The sequence below is a fragment of the Bos grunniens genome, chromosome 10 (assembly GCF_055505025.1).
Source record: "Bos grunniens cultivar Pamir isolate PY7600 chromosome 10, Bosgru_T2T1.0, whole genome shotgun sequence".
Classification (NCBI taxonomy): domain Eukaryota; kingdom Metazoa; phylum Chordata; class Mammalia; order Artiodactyla; family Bovidae; genus Bos; species Bos grunniens.
The window spans coordinates 30,456,018-30,477,929 of NC_141174.1; the positions used below are offsets into that span (position 1 = coordinate 30,456,018).

At 36.6% G+C, this 21,912-nt stretch overlaps 1 protein-coding gene across 6 annotated transcripts in view; it reads right to left on the reverse strand.

Moving 5' to 3' along the window:
• MNAT1 (MNAT1 component of CDK activating kinase) overlaps window positions 1-21,912 on the reverse strand; it is a 210,418-nt gene that overhangs the window by 125,083 nt on the left and 63,423 nt on the right. For all 6 annotated transcript variants that reach the window (XR_015134235.1, XR_015134236.1, XM_086320401.1 and 3 more), the window contains exons 4-5: window positions 12,162-12,265; window positions 3,238-3,378 (exon numbers count right to left, since the gene is read on the reverse strand). Coding sequence is in view for 4 of the 6 variants with exons in the window: in XM_086320401.1 (XP_086176527.1) it covers window positions 3,238-3,378; window positions 12,162-12,265 (245 nt within the window). In the remaining 2 variants the exon portion in view is untranslated. The remainder of the gene's footprint in view (window positions 1-3,237; window positions 3,379-12,161; window positions 12,266-21,912) is intronic.

Consider the following 21,912-nt stretch of genomic DNA (forward strand, 5'->3'; position numbering starts at 1 on the left):
AATTGTTAAAGATTATTTAACCACTATGTTACATGATCTAAATAGTGAAGAAAGTATGCACAGTAATGACTTGCAGGTGAGGAAAACAGGAAGGGGAGGGCAGTTCTTAACAAAAACCAATATTAACTCCAGATTATACACAATGTACAACACTGGCAGCTGCAGCTCAAAAGCCAAAAGCAGCTCAATGAGGCACCAAAATTTCATGCTACAAGACTAAAGATAAAAAGAATATACAAAAAGAATTGCTGTGCAAAACTAGCTAATCTCAAAATAAAAACTAAAAATTCTTAATAATAAATGGAACATTTTTAGAAAGTTAGAGTGTATATTTGTCTTAAATCTAAGTTCAGTATTTGGAATTAATGTATAGAGGAAAGCATTAATAACGTACAAAGGAAAGAAAATCATGTTCCTCTTTATATAAAATGATGAGAGAAAGAACCTTTCAAAAAAAAAAACCTGTAACGTGAAGCTTTACAAATTCATTCTTTAAAGTTTTTAATGTCTCACAGGCGACATGTCCACAAAAAATGTAAAACACAATATGTATCATTTCAATTGTTAAAGCCACAACTTCCACTTAATAGTTTCAAAAAATTTAATGGAAGTTACTAACAACAACAAAAAAATCTTCCATGCTATACATTGCTATTTTCATTTTTTTGCTTTGGACTACCCTGTGTGGTTTGTGGGATCTCAGTTCCTGATCAGGGACTGAACCAGGGCCATGACACTCAAAGTGCCGAATCCTAACTATTTAGACCACGAGGGAATTCCTTGTCCTCATTTTCAGAACCAAATTTATGCTCCACTCATACAAAGCAGATAGGGTTTATGATAAGCATTTACTGTCTAAGCTTCACGAAGGTCCTTACTTTCCCACCTACTTCTAATTTATTAGGTTGGTGCAAAAGTAATTGCAGTTTTACATTGTTGAATTTGTCTAATACTGGAATACATCTTTAAATAAATTTAGTTATGTTATACATCATTTTAATGTGCATTTCTCACTTTATATTTTTGGTTAATCACATTACTTACTGTTTATTTTATATTTATTTTCATCTACAGAAATGACATTAGACAAAAAGAAAATTTGAGCAATTTTTTTTATTTGAGTTCAAAATAGGTTGTAAAGCAGCAGAGACTGACCAAGGAACTGCTAACAAATGTACAGTACAGTGGTGGTTCAAGAAGTTTTGCAAAGGAGAAGAAAGACTTGAAGATGAGGAGTACAGTGGCCAGCTATCAGAAGTTAACAATAACCAAGAGCATCATCAAAGCTGATCCTCTTATGACTACATGAGACGTTGCCAAAGAACTCAATGTTGACCATGCTATGGTTGTTCAGCATTTGAAGCACTTTGGAAACGTGAAAAAGCTTGATAAGTGAGTGTCTCATAAGCTGACCAAAAATCAAAAAAATTGTCATTTTGAGGTGTCATCTTCTCTGATTCTACACAACAGCAATGAACCATTTCTCGATTGGATTGTGATATGAGAGGAAAACTGGATTTTATCCAACAACCAGTGATGACCAGCTCAGAGGCTGGACCAAGAAGCAGCTTCAAAGCACTTCCCAAAGCCAAAACTTGCACCAAAAAAAGGTCATGGTCACTGGAGGTCTGCTGCCAGTATGACCCACTCACTACAGCTTTCTGAATCCTGGTGAAACCATTACATCAGAGAAGTATATTGAGCAAATTGATGATATGCACTAAAAACTGCAATACCTGCAGCTGGCATTGGTCAACAGAATGAGTCCAATTCTCCACCACAACGCCCCACCACATGTCATACAACCAAAGTTTCAAAAGTTGAACGAACCGGGCTACAAAGTTTTGGCTCGTCCACCACATTCACCTCACCTCTCACCAACTGACTACAATTTCTTCAAGCATCTTAATAATTTTTTGCAGGGAAAAACACTTCCACAACCAGCAGGAGGCAGAAAACGATTTCCAAGAGTTCATCAAATCCTGAAGCAGGGATTTTTATGCTACAGGAATAAACAAACTTATTTCTCGTTGGCAAAAATGTGTTGATTGTAATGGCTCCTATTTTGATTAACAAAGATGTGTTTGAACCTAGTTAAAATGATTTAAAATTCATGGTCTGAAGCCATAAATACTTTTGTACTAAACTAATAAATAATCTTGCTTTCTCTTTTTATTCTTGGTTATATAGCTTAAATGCTTTTAGGGCAAAAGCACAGTAGAAAAATATACACAAACACATTCACCTGGTCACAGAATAACAAACAGATAGCAACTAGTAGACTGAAGAGTTAAGTATGTTAACAACACGTGGAAATTAATTACGTAGCTAGAAAGGGGAAAGGAAGGATGTAAAAAGCCTTTACTGGAAAGGACAATTTCCATGTTGCAATTTCATCAGTATTACATTGGTTTATAAGCATCAAATAATATATTCTCAAATCCATGAAACATCTCATAAACCTTGGTTGTAATCCCTGCTATTATCTAATAATGTTGACTACTTGGGCAACTAACAACTAGAAAACACCAATAACTTGCAAGACATTACCATTTCTTTCAAGTGTATTTTCCCCATGCAAAAATACAAAATACAGTTCTCACAGAGTAACCAGTCACTAAAACTTCAGCATGAAGCCAAAATACTTGAAAATGAGCTAGTTATTAGAAAATCAGTATCAATCAGGAGAAAAGTGCTCTGAAAACATGTTTTAGTCAGTAAGCTTAGAAACACATCAACATCCTATTAATAGTAAACTGGCTTATGTTAATTATAGTATTGCTCTGTTATCTGAAAATAAAATGGATATTAACAAACATTAAAAAAAATAAATAGGGGCTTCCTTGAAGGTTCAGTGATTAAGAATCTGCCTTCCGTGCAAGGGACATGGGCTCAATCTCTGACATGCTGCAGAACAAGAAAGCCCATGTGCCACAATTACTGAAGCCTGTGAGCCTAGAGCCCGTGCTATGCGACAAGAGAAGCCACTGCGACAAGAAGCCCATGCACCACAATGAAGAGCAGTCTCCACTTGTCAGAACTAGAGAAAGCCCACATGCAGCAACCAACATGCAGCACAGCCAATACATAAATCAATAAATAAATAAAGTAAAGGGATAGAAGGTAAATACATGAGCACAAACTATAGAAATGCCATTTAAATACCATCACCCAGCATAAGAGGAAAGATAAACCCTGAAGACAAATGTTTTTATCATAATCAACATTAATACATACCAGTTCATCTAAAAAAGCCTGCTTATTCTTCCTTTTGAGAATCTGCTGCATTTGTTCTTCTTTTTGTATAAATAGTCTTCTTTGTTCATTTTCCTGTCTTTCTACTTCTAAAGCTTCTTCCAATTCCTCCTGTTCCCGAGTCTGAAACAGTAACATTCATATATGGCATGAAATAAATTTAGTAACCAAAACTAAGTCTATACCATACTCCATACTACCTTTTTTCGAAGCATAAATTGCACTAGTCACTAATTGTTTAATAGTGCAGCAGCAGCTCCACTTTAAAAGAATTTTCTTTCATGCAGACATGTTACCATTAAAGAGAATGACATCTAGCACTAAATGAAATCTAAACAAAGTACACTTATCCCAGCTGCAGAAATGTGGAAACTGCTTAAGAAGACTTTACTTAGGAAATTTAACAAAGAAAGCAAAACAAAAACCCAACAATAACAAAGAGATCATCTCCATATAGAACTATTAATTGAAAAACTCCATATAAAAGACTGGTTCATTTAATAGAAACAATTTTCAAAATACGTAAGATAATGAAAAGTTATCATAGTACTTAACTTCTTTATTCCAAGTTAAAATAAGTCTTTCTGATGCTTGAGTTCCAAATAGCATTCACTTATGAAATGAAAAGTGAATTATTAAGTTATGAAAAACTGAAGTTATTTTCTAACACAAGTATATAAATTTCAAGGGTCTTCTCTGTGGACTAAAATATTCAAAATCCAAAGCTAATATGTAGAGAGAATGAACTACAGTCCTACATTACTTCCCTTTTATGAAGTTCCTTAGAAATATCAAATACTTCCAGACTCTGAAATTTATTCCAACCCTAAATCATATTTAAAAGCAGTATTATAAGCAATAAATGCTGGAGAGGGTGTGGAGAAAAGGGAACCCTCTTACACTGTTGGTGGGAATGCAAACTAGTACAGCCACTATGGAGAACAGTGTGGACATTCCTTAAAAAACTGGATATAGAACTGCCTTATGACCCAGCAATCCCACTGCTGGGCATATACACCGAGGAAACCAGAATTGAAAGAGACACACGTACCCCAGTGTTCATCACAGCACTGTTTATAATAGCCAGGACATGGAAGCAACCTAGATGTCCATCAGCAGATGAATGGATAAGAAAGCTGGGGTACATATACACAATGGAGTATTACTCAGCCATTAAAAAGAATACATTTGAATCAGTTCTAATGAGGTGGATGAAACTGGAGCCTATTATACAGAGTGAAGTAAGCCAGAAAGAAAAACACCAATACAGTATACTAACACATACATATGGAACTTAGAAAGATGGTAACAATAACCCTGTATGTGAGACAGCAAGGGAGACACGGATGTATAGAACAGTTTTTTGGACTCTGTGAGGGAGGGAGCGGGTGGGATAATTTGGGAGAATGGCAATGAAACCTGTATAATATCATGTATGAGGCAAATCGCCAGTCCAAGTTCAATGCATGATGCTGGCTGCTTGGGGCTGGTGCATTGGGATGGCCCGGGAGGATGGTATGGGGAGGGAGGAGGGAGGCGGGGTTCAGGATGGGGAACACGTGTATACCTGTAGCAGATTCATGTTGATGTATGGCAAAGCAAATACAATATTGTAGAGTAATTAACCTCCAACTAAAATAAATAAATTTACATTTTTTTAAAAAAGCAGTATTATACCAACTCTTTGTTCTTTAAGTCTTATGAATGAGAAATATAGTAATATCTGAATGGCTTTATTTTAAATCCTGACTGTTGCTCTTAAAAATGCAATGCTGCTGCTAAGTCACTTCAGTTGTGTCCAACTCTGTGCGACCCCATAGATGGCAGCCCACCAGGCTCCCCCGTCCCTGGGATTCTCCAGGCAAGAACACGAGTGGGTTGCCATTTCCTTCTCCAATGCATGAAAGTGAAAAGTGAAAGTGAAGTCACTCAGTCATATCTGACTCTTAGCAACTCCATGAACCACAGCCTACCAGGCTCCTCCATCCACGGGATTTTCCAGGCTAGAGTACTGGAGTAGGGTGCCATTGCCATACCTTTTTTTAATTCAACATAATACTGAGAATTTATGGCACCTTGAGGCAAATACAGAATAGAGGGAGAGAGTATAATATGTTTTGGAATCACTAACATGAATTAACAGAGATCTCACAGAAAAGTATATTTTTATGTAAAATAATATTTACATATTAATCTCTGTTAATCTAATCTGTTAAGATTATATCAATTCACAAATTAGATAAACTCCCAGAAATAAACAAGTTTCCCAAATGAAAAAATATTTCCCTTATAATTCAAACTCAGTATATCCAAAATTAAGTTCAGCATTTGGTTTCCCAAAGCTGATAACCCTCCTGTATTCCTGATTTCTGCTAAATGCACACCCATCTCTCAGTCAACTCAAGTTGAAACCTCAAAGTCATCTTTATTACTCCTTCTCCCTCAACCCCATCCCCCTTAAATTAAGTCAGTTGCTAAGTTCTAGTAGCATTTCTCCCCTATAATTTTAAAAACTTCTATTACTGAGATTGCTGTTCTAACTAAGGCACCCAGTGGAGAAGAAAATTCAAACTTGATCTAGAAAAATTACTAGGAATAAATGCACAAAGTTAGGGGGTAAGATATGAAGGCTGGAAAAGTGAATTACTAGACTGTAGGTCCATAAGCAGAAAAAGATGTCTCACAATAAAACAGTGTCATATCAGCAATAAGTAGAACAAGTGATAGGTTTACACAGAGTATGGTGGGAGACAAAATTAATAGAGTGGTTAATTCCCTGTGATATGACGGAGGACAGGTAGAGTTAGAACAGATTTCACAGAGTGTTAACAGGTTGAATGTGTGCCCCCAAAATACATGTTGAAGTTCTTAACCCGTGGTAACCATAAATGTGGCCTTATCTGGAAATAGGGTCTTTGCATATGTAACCAAGTTAAGATAGGTCATGCTGGAAACTTGGATACAGACACACAGGGAAGAAGGCCATGGAAAGTTAGAGGCAGAAATCAGAGTGGTGCCAAAGATGCTAAAAGAAAAGATTTCTCCCTAGAGCTTTCAGAGAGACCACGACCCTGATGACACCTTGACTTCAGACTTCTAGCTTACAAGAAGCCTGTTCCTGTAGGAGACAAATTTCATTGTTTTAAATCACCCAGTTTTGGGTAATTTGTATTAACAGCCCTAGGTAAGCTCAGCTCATGAAGGCTGAGCAGGTTTCTAACAGTAGGTATTTAACCCCACTGCAGAGTAGAAGAGCCATTTAGGCACAGAAAACAAAGGTAAAAAGACACAAATCAAGCTGGAATGCTTGGTATGACCAAGAAATTAAGTATGAAGTTGGGGAAAGCTCTTGATAAAAGCTGGAGAGGCCAGCAGAAGGCAGATAATGGAGAATTGACCATACCATACTAAGGGGTGCAGAATTTAGAAAGATGACTAGAAGCAGTGACGAATACAGATCACTGGGGTTCAAGATTAAAGACAGGAATACTCAGAGGAATATTCCAACTCAAGTAAGAAATAATGAATACTATGTAAAGTAACGATAATAAAATTAGAGGAGGAACTAGGTTTGAAAGACCATAAGGAAAGACTGCTGTTACTGCTAAGTCACTTTAGTCGTGTCTGACTCTGTGTGACCCCACAGACGGCAGCCCACCAGGCTCCGCCATCCCTGGGATTCTCCAGGCAAGAACACTGGAGTGGGTTGCCAGGAAAGACTACCAACAGTATATGATTCCCTAAAGAAGACATATAGATGGCCAATAAACCCGTGAAAAGATGCTCAACATCATTCATTATTGGAGAAATACAAATGAGAACTACAATGAGGTATCATCTCAAGCCAATCAGAATGAAAGTGAAAGTGTTAAGGCACTCAGTCGTGTCCAACTCTTTGTGACCCCATGAACTGTAGCCCACCAGGCTTCTCTGTCCATAGCATTCTCCAGGCAAGAATACTGGAGTGGGTAGCCATTTCCTTCTCCAGGGGAATCTTCCCAATCCAGAGATTGAACCCAAGTCTCCCACATTGCAGGCAGACTCTTTACTAACTGAGCTACCAGGGAAGCCACACCAATCACAATGGCCATCATCAAAAAACTACAAACAATAAATACTGAAGATGTGGAAAAAAGAGAACCCTACTGCACTGTTAGTGGAAATGTAAATTGATACAGCCACTATGGAGAACAGTATGGAAATTCCTTAACAAACTAAGAATAAAACTACCGTATGACCCAGCAATTCCACTACTGGGCATATAACCTGAGAAAATCACAATTCAAAAAGACACATATACCCACAATGTTTGTGACAGCACTATTTATAATAGTCAGGACTTGGAAGCAAGCCAAATGTGCATCAACAGATGAAAGGATAAAGAAAATGTGGTATATATATACAATGGAATATTACTCAGCCATAAAAAGCAACAAATTTGAGTCAGTTCTAATGAGGTGGATAAAGCTAGAGCCTACAATACAGAGTGAAGTAAGTCAGAAAGAGAAAAACAATTATCATATATTTAGTAGAACAAATTGAGAAAGTAGCATTGACATATACACTCTATCCAATTATGACTCATTATTATACAGCAGAAACCAGCACACTGTAAAACAATTATGCTTCAATTTCTAATAAAGTTTTTTAAAAAACAGTATATGAAGACTATCCAGATATGGCTTGAACACTTAGATAAAGTACATAATAGGAGAAATAGGTAGGTGAGTGAAGATGAAAAAGATTAGTTATGATGAACATAGATGCAAAACTCTTCAACAAAATATTAGCAAAACCAAATTCAAAAATACATTAAAAGGATCATATACCATAATCATGTGAGATTTATACCCAAGAATGTAAGGATGGTTCAATACCCACAAATCAATCAATGTGACACACCACATTTATAAATTGAAAAATAAAAAGCATATTGTCATCTCAGTAGATATAAAAAGGGATTTTGATCAAATTCAACATTCGTTTATGATAAAACTCTAAACAAAGTAGGCACAGAATGAACATAAAACAATAAAGGCCAAATATGACAAGCCCATAACTAATATTATGCTCAACAGTGAAAAGCTGAAAGCATTTCCTCTAAGATCAGGAACAAGACAAGGATGCTCACTCTTGCCATTTTTATTAAAAAATAAAGTATTGGAAGTATTGTATTGGAAGTCTTAGCCACAGCAATCAAACAAAAAAAAAAAAGAAAAAGAATTCCAATTGGAAAGGAAGAAGAAAAACTGTCAATGTTTGAAGATTGCATGATACTATATATACAAAATTCTAAACATGCCAACAAAAAACCTATTAGAACTCACCGATGAATTCAGTAAACTTGCAGTATACAAAATTAATCTATAAAAATCTGCTGCATTTCTATACACTAACAACAAACTATCAGAAAGAGAAAAGAATCTCATTTACACCTGCATCAAAAAGAATAAAATACCTGGGAAGTAATCTAAGGAAGTAAAAGACCTATAAAGAGAAAACTGTAAGACACTGACAAAAGAAAATGAAGACAACACAAACATATGGAAAGATCTACTGTGCTCATGAAGAATTAACAGTTTTAAAATGGCCATACTACCCCAACACAATCTACAAATTCAGTGCAATCCCTATCAAAATATCAACCACATTTTTCACAGGACTAGAACAAATAATTTTGTGTGTATGGCAACATAAAAGACCTCGAATAGTCAAAACAATCTTGAAAAAGAACAACAAAGTTCAAAGTATCATACTACCTGATTTCAAACTACAATACGAAGACACAGTCTTCAAGAAAACAAAGTACTAGTACAAAAACAGACACACAGATCAATGTGGAATAGAACAGAGAGCCCAGAAGTAAACCCACTTATACGGGCAATTAATCCATGACAAAGGGAGCAAGAACATACAACAAGAAAAAAGACAGCCTCTTCAGTAAATGGTGTTGGAAAAACTAGACAGCTGCACGTGAAAGAATTAAACAGGACTACTTTCTCACACCATCAACAAAAATAAACTCAAAAGGGATTATTTAAGACTTAAGTGTAAGACCTGAAACCATAAAACTCTTACAAGACAACATGGGTAATATGCTCTTTGACATCTACCCATGTCAAATGGGTAGCATGGGTAGCAAAGAATAAATCTGGTAAGAGGTTAATGTCCAAAATATACAAAGAATTCATAGAACTCAACATCAAAAAAACAAATAACCTGATTAAAAAATGGGCAAAGAACCTGAATAGACATTTTTCCAGAGGACATACAGATGGCCTAAAGGCATAGGAAAAAATGCTTAATATCACTAATCATCAGGGAAATGCAAATGAATACCATAATATCACCTCACATCTGTCAGAATGGTCATCAGCAAAAAGAAAACAAATAACAAATGTTGGAAAGGATGTGGAGAAAAGGGGACCCTAGGAATGTAAACTGGTGCAGGTACTATGGAAATAAGAAGGTTCCTCAAAAAATCAGAAATACAACTACAATACAATCAAGCAATTCTGAGTTCTTATCCAAAGGAAAGCAAAACACTAATTTGAAAAGATATATGCACCTCAACATTCATTTCTGCATTATTTAAATAAGCCAAGATAACAGAAGCACCTTGAGTACCCATCAACAGAAGAATGGATAAAAAAGATGTAACATATTAAATCAAATATTACTCAGCCATTAAAAAAAAAGAATGAAATCTTGTCATTTGGATTGACCTAGATGGTACTATGCTAAAATTTAAAAAGTCAAAGAAAGACAAATACTGTATGATTTCATTTACATTTGGAATCGAAAAAACAAAACAAGTAACCAAAAATAACAAAACAGTCATAGATACAGAGAACAAACAGAAGGTTTCTGGGGGGAAAGGGGATAGGGAATGAAAGAAATAGGTGAGAAAGATTAAGTGTGAACTTCCATTTACAAAATAAACAAGTCACAGGTACGAAATGCACAGTGTGGGAGAATATAGTCAACAAGAATACAGTATCTTTGTATCATGATGGTAACCATACAATCATAATGGTAACTTGACTTATAATGGTGATCATTTTGAAATGTATGTTGTTTTTGTTGTAGCTGCTGCTGCTGCTGCTGTTGTTCAGTCACTAAGTCATGTCTGACTCTTTGCGACTCCATGGTCTGCAGCATGCCAGGCTTCCCTGTCCTTCATGATCTCCCACAGTTTGCTCAAACTCATGTCCATTGAGTAGATGATGACATGCAACCACCTCATCCTTTGTCACCTGCTTCTCCTTCTGCCCTCAATCTTTTCCAGCACCAAGGTCTTTTCCAATGAGTCAGCTCTTTATAGCAGTTGGCCAAAGTGTTGCAGCTTCAGCTTCCACAGTAAACTCAGTAATAGTTTCTCTGTCAGAAATGAGTCATCTTATGTGCCTAACTATACAAGAGATTGAGCTTTTTCCCCTTTTTTGATACAATTCTGATGTTTTTGGAACAGTGAGACTTTAACATTCGCAAAGACATTAAAGGCAAGTTGCTACCTCAGGATAGTAAATACATCATTCATATAGTCCACATTCCTTGGGCCACTACAGAACTGGGCTCTACCCAAAGACACTGTAGTTACTGATATACATGAACTTGCACCATCTTAAAAAATGGTCCTACGTCTGTATTTATGCCAACACCAAATAGCTACATATCACTAATAAAATGCTCATCATAGAATGATCCATTAATAAATGATAATGAATTATTGACCAAAACACTTAGTTATAAGAGATTCAGGTGCTAAACGCTAACAGGAAGAATAAATGCAGTCACTGTAACATGCATTAAACAAAGTACAAGTTGATCATTATACAACATGAGGTATTACGGATGCTGGTCCTTGGCACAGTTGAAAATTCACGTATAGTTTAGTCTGCACTCCTTATCAGTGGTTCCCTCTGTGTCTGAGGTTCTGCAACCAAGGATTCAATCTCAACATGTGGTAGAGTAGTATTCACTATTGAAAATAAACCAGGTGTTAAGTGGACCTACACAGTTCAAACCTGTGTTGTTCAAGGGTCAATTGTATTCAATAACTTATCATTATAAGGTTTTCATTAATTAGAAATTCCTACTTTAAAATAATATAACCAGCCTAAAATTAGATCATTCGTTCATTTAAACTCTCAATATGATTTGGTAGCTTAAAACTATAAATGAAAAAAGCACTCACTTGAAAGAACAACCTTATTAAGTTAAACACAGTTAATGCAACAAGTCACCCGGGCATACCTATTATGCATGTATCTTCTGATGTACCCAGAGAAGGCTACTGGGGAAAGTGAGTAATTTTTATGGCATACTGATGCTCTCGGAAATGAGACACCTTTCTAAGGAAGCCAGGCTGGATATGAACAGAATAGAATGTCAATTCCTCAAGAGTTTTATTGTAGGAAAGAAGTGCCTTAATGAAACACTTGAAGACTATAACAAGTAAATCTAAGTACAAGACAAAAATACAAGCTACGTAATCCAAACATTCAAGCTATGTAATCCAAACATATCTATATCATTTTTACCAATGATTACAAATTCCTGGAAGAGCACCTTAAAAACAATTACCTCTGCTTTCCCCAAAACTAGAAACCCTAGCTATACTGAAGAAATGACAGCTAAACTGTGTAAGTTAGATAATTAAATCTCTGCATGCATACAATTATTTTTCCTTTATAGAATATATTTTAATAATGCCATCAAAACTGTTTTTGCTATAGTAATATGCGCCTCATACCTATATGCATATATAAATATACTAGTATTTCTGGACTTAATTACACCTAAATTCTTTGTAAATATGACTAGGTTTAGAAAAAGCTTTTTAAAGGATCATGTGGAAGCATTAGTTTCTAATACAAAAGAAGAAGAAAATACTTGGCACCAACCAGCTTTAACTTATTTTTCTGAATGACATCTTTGTTTTCCTTTTGGTATATCTCCATTTTCTTTTTGGTATTGTCCAAATCCACATTGTTGGTCAGATTGAAAACTGCATGAGAAAAGAAACAGTGACATGAAATAACATACATCTTGCAAAGATAATAAAAACCAAATATTCATCACAATGATTTCTTAATTCATCAGGTTGTCATTCCTTATGGCTCCATTTGTGTCTTTTTACTGACCACCTACTTTATAGAAACTAGTTCTAGTTCAGCAACTATGATTTTATGAACCAAATATAAGGAAAGACTGTCAGACTATCACACAGACTACCTACAGATCTAAATAACCTCAAAAAATCTAATATGTGTGCTTGCCATAGTCACACTGGATATGAATTTTATATTGCCCATTTTAACTTTAAAAGTATAAAAAAGATTGCTTAAATTTTTTATTTAAAAAAAAGTAAGTCTTAAATCTACTACACTAGTCAGAATCAATACTGAAAAGAATCTAAGCTCCAGAAACAGAAAAATTATCCAAAGGAATAAAAAATATTATCCAACAAAAACAGGTTTTATTCTAATCTTCAACATAGCTGGACCTAAGACTGAATCATTTCCCATATAGTCTAGATCTGGAAAAGTATGAAATATATGAGTTGAAACCTAACAGGGAAGGTAAAGGATAATCTGGCTCCAAAACTGAAGACTGAAATAGCTGAGTAAGAGAAGCCACTGAAACATGTTCAGAAAGGAGATAAACTTTCAGTAAGTTAGAACTATCTTTTTATAATTCTAATCCAAAGTGATTTTAATTATAAATGCCTAACTCCCTTCTGGATCATGGAAAAAGCAAGAGAGTTGCAGAAAAACATCTATTTCTGCTTTATTGACTATGCCAAAGCCTTTGACTGTGTAGATCACAATAAACTGTGGAAAATTCTGAAAGAGATGGGAATACCAGACCACCTGACCTGCCTCTTGAGAAATCTGTATGCAGGTCAGGAAGCAACAGGTAGAACTGGACATGGAACAACAGACTGGTTCCAAACAGAAAAAGGAGTACGTCAAGGCTGTATATTGTCACCCTGCTTATTTAACTTATATGCAGAGTACATCATGAGAAACGCTGGACTGGAAGAAACACAAGCTGGAATCAAGATTGCCGGGAGAAGTATCAATAACCTCAGATATGCAGATGACACCACCCTTATGGCAGAAAGTGAAGAGGAACTAAAAGGCCTCTAAGTGAAAGAGGAGAGTGAAAAAGTTGGCTTAAAGCTCAACATTCAGAAAACTAAGATCATGGCATCTGGTCCCATCACTTCATGGGAAATAGATGGGGAAACAGTGGAAACAGCGGCAGACTTTATTTTTGGGGGCTCCAAAATCACTGCACATGTTGATTGAAGCCATGAATTTAAAAGACTCTTACCCCTTGGAAGGAAAGTTATGACCAACCTAGATAGCATATTCAAAAGCAGAGACATTACTTGGTCAACAAAGGTCCGTCTAGTCAAGGCTATGGTTTTTCCAGTAGTCATGTATGGATGTGAGAGTTGGACTGTGAAGAAAGCTGAGCGCCGAAGAATTGATGCTTTTGAACTGTGGTGTTGGAGAAGACTCTTGAGAGTCCCTTGGACTGCAAGGAGATCCAACCAGTCCATTCTAATTGAGATCAGTCCTGGGTGTTCTTTGGAAGGAATGATGCTAAAGCTGAAACTCCAGTACTTTGGCCACCTCATGCGAAGAGTTGACTCATTGGAAAAGACTCTGATGCTGGGAAGGATTAGGGGCAGGAGGAGAAGGGGAAGATAGAGGATGAGATGGCTGGATTGAGATGGCTGGATGGCATCACCAACTCAATGGACGTGAGTTTGAGTGAACTCCGGGAGTTGGTGATGGACAGGGAGGCCTGGCGTGCTCCAATTCATGGGGTCGCAAAGAGTCAAACACGACTGAGTGACTGAACTGAACTGAACTCCCTTTTAAGTTTACATACGTAAATTTAAAGGTTATTATAACTCTCTGGACAAAAAATGTTTTTAACTTATATGAATATAAACTCATATTTTAAAGTACCGCCCACAGCCATACCCCTTTCAGTGTTAATATAAGCTCATCTAAATAAGGGTCCTCATCACTGTCTCTCCTATTCCGCAATTCAATTCAGATCTCCCTTGGATTTCTCTAATCTTTATGCTTCTATTATTAGCCCTTAGATTCCTTCTCCAATTACTTACAACTGCTTCCTCTAGCTTGACCTATAAGCAGGTTTGATCTACCCTAAATAATCTGCTTTAATCCATGCTCCTACATGATGACATCAAATGCTGGCAAGGATGTGGAGCAACAGGAACACTCATACACTGCAGTGGGAATGCAAAATGGCATAGCACTTTGGAAAGCAATTTGAGAGTTTCTTACAAAATGAAACATACTCTTATCATACAATCCTGCACTCCTGCAACTGCACTCCTTGGTATTTATCCAAAGGAGTTAAAAACCATGTCCACACAAAATCCTGCTTATGAATGTTTACAGCAGCTTTATTCATCATTGCTGAAAAAACCAAGATGTCCTTCAGTAGTCTGAGTAGATAAATAAACTAGAGTATATCCAGACAATGAGATATTATTAAGCACCAAATATAAGCTATCAAAGGGTTAGCCCAGGCGATGCAGTGGTAAAGAATCTGCCTGCCAATGCAGGAGATGCCAGAGATGCAGGTTCAATCTCTGGGTCAGGAAGATCCCTGGAGGAGGAATGGCAATCCACTCCAGTGTTTTTGCCTGGAAAATCACATGGACAGAGGAACCTGGCGAGCTATAGTCCATGGGGTCACAGAGAGTCAGACACAACTGAGCACAGCACATCAAACCATAAAAAAGACAGAGAGGAAACTTAAATGTGTATTACTAAGGCAACTGATAAGGCTACACACTGTATGATTTCAACAGATACTCTAAAAAAAGCAAAACTACAGAGACAGTAAAAAGATCAGTGGTTGCCAAGGACTGAGGGGAAGAAGGGACAAATAAGCAGAACACAGAGGAGTTTCAGGGTACTAAAGCTATTCTGTACAATACTATAATGGAGGATACATGCCATTATATATATCCAAACCCAGAAAACATACAACATCAAGAGTAAACCTTAATGTAAACTATGGACCTTGGGAGATGACAATATTAATGTAGGTTCATTGATTATAACAGATTTGTCATTCAGGTAGGTATGCAGATAGTGGGGGAGTCTGTGTGTATGTGAGGTACAAGGGGTATAAGGGAACTCTCTGCACGTTTCATTTAATTTTTCTGTGAATCTAAAACTGCTCTAAAAAATAAAGTCTATTAAAAAAAGAAACATCTGGTAAGAGCTCGAGAAATTCTTGCTGAATTATTACAAGAGAAAAAAAATAAACCAATACGGGTATGGGAGGGATAGACGAAACAGGTAAAGTGGATAAAGAAGTACAAACTTCAGTTTAAAATAAGTTATACATCACAGGGATGTCGTGTACATAGGGAACACAGTCAGTGAAGTGAAGTTGCTCAGTCGTGTCCGACTCTTTGCGACCCCATGGACTATAGCCTACCATGCTCCTCCATCCATGGGGTTTTCCAGGCAACAGTACTGGACTGGGTATAGTCAATAATACTGTAATTACTTTCTATAGTAATGGATGGTAAATGGTCTTATTGCAATGATCACTTCATCATACATAAAAATATGGAATCACTAAGCTATACACCTGAAACTAATATAATATTGCATATCAATCATATCTCCAAAACACTAAAATAACAAAGAAATCAAAATGCTAATATTTATAATTATCTTTATAAACACAGATTGAATTTAAATGACCTTTATAATTACAAAATTGAATTATTTAGAAAGGCAAAGTAAGCAAATGAGAAACTATAGGGAAAAAATAATCTTTGTTTCTTATGGTATGAATCTACTGACAAGTAAAGTTAATCAAATTGATATCCTATGTTGAACTTTATTAAAATGTTTAGAGCAATTAAAAAAAAGTTACAGTTTATCACAAAGCTAGACAATGTGCTAAATAAAACTTCTCATTAAACAGAAATTAGAAACAGTAAAGTTAAATTATAAGTGAAACTGATCTGTTATAGATAATTTCTATTTTATGCTTATTAAAAATTCTATGAATTTTAATGAAACGCAAATAACCAATTTGTTTATTTCATTTTTTTAATTTAGAAAGCAAAGGTAATAACAACATAATAGATGCAAACCGTAATCATAAGTAATACAAATCTCTTCCTTTAAAAAACAGAGCGAGAAAAACACTAAAAGTGGATTACAATTTTGAAAACATCAGATGAGGCGAGTCTCATTCATAATACAATGAAGCAGATGGGTATAAGAGCTTAGAAGAAAGAAAAGAATTTTCTATAACAATTATTTGGTCTTTTATCTATCCTGGTTACTGGCTTAGCTCAGATGTTGACCTGTCTTTAGTCAAGTATTAAAAGCAAACAAAAAACCTACTGTATTTTCTGAAAGATTTAATGTTATTTAAGTGCAATTCTGCAGTCTTTTTGACATCCAGAATTCATAATTAAAGCCCTTAGGACATTCTCACCCTTTTAAAACAAAAATACCCTAAACCAAAAGAATAATATGTTTATTATGAAACTAAGGACAAAACTTTGAGATAATCCCTGAGGCCAAAAGGAACAAGAATTTTTATGTTTAGATTGTCATAACCACAGAAAAGGGCCCATTGTCAAAGCTATAAGAAAGTCCATCTTCCTATGTGCCCCCTTCTATTGTAATTTTTTATGCCACTACTCAAAATTACAGTGCTCTAAACTTTTTATATTCATCATATTCAAAGGGTTCATAATGAATTTCTATAACAGTGACTGATCCCTAATTTATAAATCCTCAAACACTGACTCCTTAGCCATCCTACCAACTTTATTCTTTTCATTCTAACCTCAACAGCACCTTCCTATCTTCCTTCCTACCAAACTTCTTTAAGAGCCTTCAAAATTATAGCACCAATATATAGATTTTTGTCTTCTCCAACTCTTCTATACTAAACAGCACTCCATATTCTAGACTCAGACTATTAACTAATCTCTGAGACTACGAAGTACTTTGATGGGCTCTGTAAGTTAGGAAAACCTATGTTCAGTCTGGCTACATTATATATTAGCAATGTGATCTCCAGAACAACAGTTAAACCCTCTGTGCCTCCTCTCCAAATGCAAAATAGATTAAAATACCTATCTCAAGAGTTGTGAAAACCATGCTTTTGATTAACACAGAGATAGCAAATACAGATATCACAAACATCTAACTAATCATCTTTAAAAGAACGAAATAAGACACAAAATAAACAGCTACTGAAACAAGATTTTAAAAGGAAGTCTAAAAAAAAAACTTTTATTTATACCGTAACAATCAGAACAATGACACTTAAGGAAGTGGTGTGAGTCACAACCTAACAAAACTTAAAAGGGCAGAAACTGGTCTTTGCCTCATTTCCATACTCTCTACCCAACAAAACAGTAAAAAATAATGCCACTTCTCCCATTTTTATTTTCTAGATTAATACCATACAACTGCTCAAGGTAAGAATACTGCAATTCATCCTAGCCTACACTTTCTTAACTCACTTCTCATATGAAGTTCAATTCAGTTGAGTTCAGTAGCTCAGTTGTGTCCGACTCTTTGCGACCCCATGAATCACAGCACGCCAGGCCTCCCTGTCCATCACCAACTCCCGGAGTTCACTCAGACTCACGTCCATCGAGTCAGTGATGCCATCCAGCCATCTCATCCTCTGTTGTCCCCTTCTCCTGCTGCCCTCAATCCCTCCCAGCATCAGAGTCTTTTCCAATGAGTCAACTCTTCGCATGAGGTGGCCAAAGTACTGGAGTTTCAGCTTTAGCATCATTCCTTCCAAAGAAATCCCAGGGCTGATCTCCTTCAGAATGGACTAGTTGGATCTCCTTGCAGTCCAAGGGACTCTCAAGAGTCTTCTCCAACACCACAGTTCAAAAGCATCAATTCTTCGGCGCTCAGCCTTCTTCACAGTCCAACTCTCACAATCATACATAACCACAGGAAAAACCATAGCCTTGACTAGACGGACCTTTGTTGGCAAAGTAATGTCTCTGCTTTTCAATATGCTATCTAGGTTGGTCATAACTTTCCTTCCAAGGAGTAAGCGTCTTTCAATTTCATGGCTGCATTCACCATCTGCAGTGATTTTGGATCCCCAAAAAATAAAGTCTGACACTGTTTCCACTGTTTCCCCATCTATTTCCCATGAAGTGATGGGACCAGATGCCATGATCTTCGTTTTCTGAATGTTGAGCTTTAAGCCAACTTTTTCACTCTCCACTTTCATTTTCATCAAGAGGCTTTTGAGTTCCTCTTCACTTTCTGCCATAAGGGTGGTGTCATCTGCATATCTGAGGTTATTGATACTTCTCCCGGCAATCTTGATTCCAGCTTGTGTTTCTTCCAGTCCAGCGTTTCTCATGATGTACTCTGCATATAAGTTAAATAAGCAGGGTGACAATATACAGCCTTGACGTACTCCTTTTTCTGTTTGGAACCAGTCTGTTGTTCCATGTCCAGTTCTACCTGTTGCTTCCTGACCTGCATACAGATTTCTCAAGAGGCAGATCAGGTGGTCTGGTATTCCCATCTCTTTCAGAATTTTCCACAGTTTATTGTGATCCACACAGTCAAAGGCTTTGGCATAGTCAATAAAGCAGAAGCAGATGTTTTTCTGGAACTCTTTTGCTTTTTCGATGATCGAACAGATATTGGCAATTTGATCTCTGGTTCCTCTGCCTTTTCTAAAAGCAGCTTGAACATCTAGAAGTTCACAGTTCACGTACTGTTGAAGCCTGACTTGGAGAATTTTGAGCATTCCTTTGCTAGCGTGTGAGATGAGTGCAACTGTGCGGTTGTCTGAACATTCTTTGGCATTGCCTTTCTTTGGGATCGAAATTAAAACTGACCTTTTCCAGTCCTATGGCCACTGCATGTAAGAATAATTTCTTACATGAAATTATTCACTCAAATACTCTAGCTCTAAAACATCCCTTTTAACTATCTCTCTTAGTTACTACCTATTCTAGTTTGTTCTTCCCTGGTGGCTCAGACGGTAAGTTCAGTTCAGTTCAGTTGCTCAGTCACGTCCAACTCTTTGCGACCCCATGGACTGCAGCACGCCAGGCCTCCCTGTCCATCACCAACTCCCAGAGTTTACTCAAACTCATGTCCACTGTGGCGGTGAAGCCATCCAATCATCTCATTCTTTGTTGTCCCCTTCTCCTCCCGCCTTCAATCTTTCCCAGCATCAGGGTCTTTTCCAATGAGCGTGTTCTTCACATCAGGTGGCCAAAGTACTGGAGATTCAGCTTCAGCATCAGACCTTCCTTTGAAAACTCTGGAATGATCTCCTTTATGATGGACTTGTTGGAATTCCTTGCAGTCCAAGGGATCCTCAAGTCCAAGAAGTGCAAGAGTCTTCTCCAACACCACAGTTCAAAGCCATCAATCCTTCGGCGCTCAGCTTTCTTTATAGTTCATCTCTGACATCCATTGGTGACTACTGCAAAAACCACAGCTTTGACTAGACGCACCTTTGTTAGCAAAGCAATGTCTCTGCTTTTTAATATGCTGTCTAGGTCCGTCATACGTTTACTGCCAAGGAGCAAGTGTCTTTTTAATTTCATGGCTGCAGTCACCATCTGCAGTGATTTTGGATCCCAAAAAAATAAAGTCTGTCACTGTTTCCACTGTTTCCCCATCTATTTCCCATGAGGTGATATCAGGGACCAGTGGCCATGATCTTAGTTTTCTGAATACTGAGCTCTAAGCCAACGTTTTCACTCTCCTCTTTCACTTTTATCAAGAGGCTCTGTAGTTCTAGGCTTTCTGCCATAAGGGTGCTATCATCTGCATATCTGAGGTTATTGATATTTCTCCTGGCAATCTTGATTCCAGCCTCTGCTTCATGCACCCCAGCATTTCTCATGATGTACTCTGCATATAAGTTAAACAAGCAGCTTGACAATATATAGCCTTGACATACTCGTTTTCCTATTTGGAACTAGTCTGTTGTTCCATCTCCAGTTCTAACTGTTGCTTCCTAACCTGCATACAGATTTCTCAAGAGGCAGGTCAGGTGGTGTGATATTCCCATCTCTTTCAGAATTTTCCACAGTTTGTTATGATCCACACAGTTAAAGGCTTTGTATTGTCAATAAAGCAAAAGTAGATGATTTTCTGGAACTCTTGCTTTTTCGATGATCCAATGGATGTTGGAAATTTGATCTCTGGTTCCTCTGCCTTTTCTAAAAGCAGCTTGAACATTTGGAAGTTCATGGTTCATGTACTGTTGAAGCCTGACTTGCAGAATTTTAAGCATTACTAGCATGTGAGATGAGTGAGTTGTGCATGTGACTTTCACTTTCAGTTTTCACTTTCACCACAATATTCTGCTGCCTCTCTACTAGCCACGCAATAAAATCTTAACCCTTACAGTCTAGCTTACAAAGCCTTCATTAACCCAGGTCCAGTCTGTTAGTCACTCCCCTGGTTCTATCTCCCTATAACAGATTAACACTTGCTACATTATCCAACATGCTCAACATGTATTTCTGTGACTTTGTCTTTGCTACAAACTTTCTTCCATCCCCTTTCTACCTGGTAAACTATTCATCTTTTAAGATTGTGTGTTCTGTGGTTCAAACTTTACCTCTACTTTCTAATGCTGAATTGTTTTGCTATCTATATTCCTGAAATACTTTATAAATAAATGCCCATATACCTTCACATTAAATTATAATTTCATAATTATCTTCCCCTTTAGAATATGAACCTATTGAACACAAAGGTCACACATTCTCAGCAAGTAAATAATTCACAGAGAACAATATTTGCTGAATTGACCTGAAGTTCAGAAAATAAACTATGAATCCATGAGGCCAGGTCCCAAACTTCATCAATATTTTCAAATGCAAAAGAACTAGTTGCTCTTTGTCCAACATGATCAGGATCAGTAGTGGATTACTTTTAAAAGTCTGCCAAAGAGGTGAAACATATATACACACTCCTTGAACACTTTAACTTAAAGCATATGCACTAAGTGTACAGTCACTCTCTAATGTAATAACATACAGTTAAGGTACAGTTTTTAATGGGAATTCTGCTTCCTTCTTGTATAAACCGTAAGTGTTATCTATATTGTTCAGTTCCCATTTTTTTCAAGTGGACCAAGGACTTCAGAAATAGAATCCTTCTAAAGTTCTATAATTTTTCCAGTCTTACAAACTACTTAAATTAATTACAATTAAAAAGTATAACCGGCATAAGAAGGTTTGATAACCTATGCAATCAACTTTATATATAACTGAACTGGTGAGAGAAGTACAGAAGTATACTTAAAGACATCTTCTAATGGACAGGATACATTATGCATTGATTGTGCTTCAATCATCAGTCAATTCATGTTATAGAGGGACTGGGAAATATCAGTTACTCCAATAAGCCAACTAAGCAGAATTTGGTTAAGAGAGTGTCAACATACTGCAACTAAAGTTAGTCCTTCATGAATATACATATTAGCAGAATCACTTTCAAATTAAATGTTCTGGGCTAGTTTCCTTATCTAATAAAGAAAAAAATGACAGTATTGTAAGCCCTAATATTCAGACTTGTTCTTACCTGTCACTCCTACCTCCCA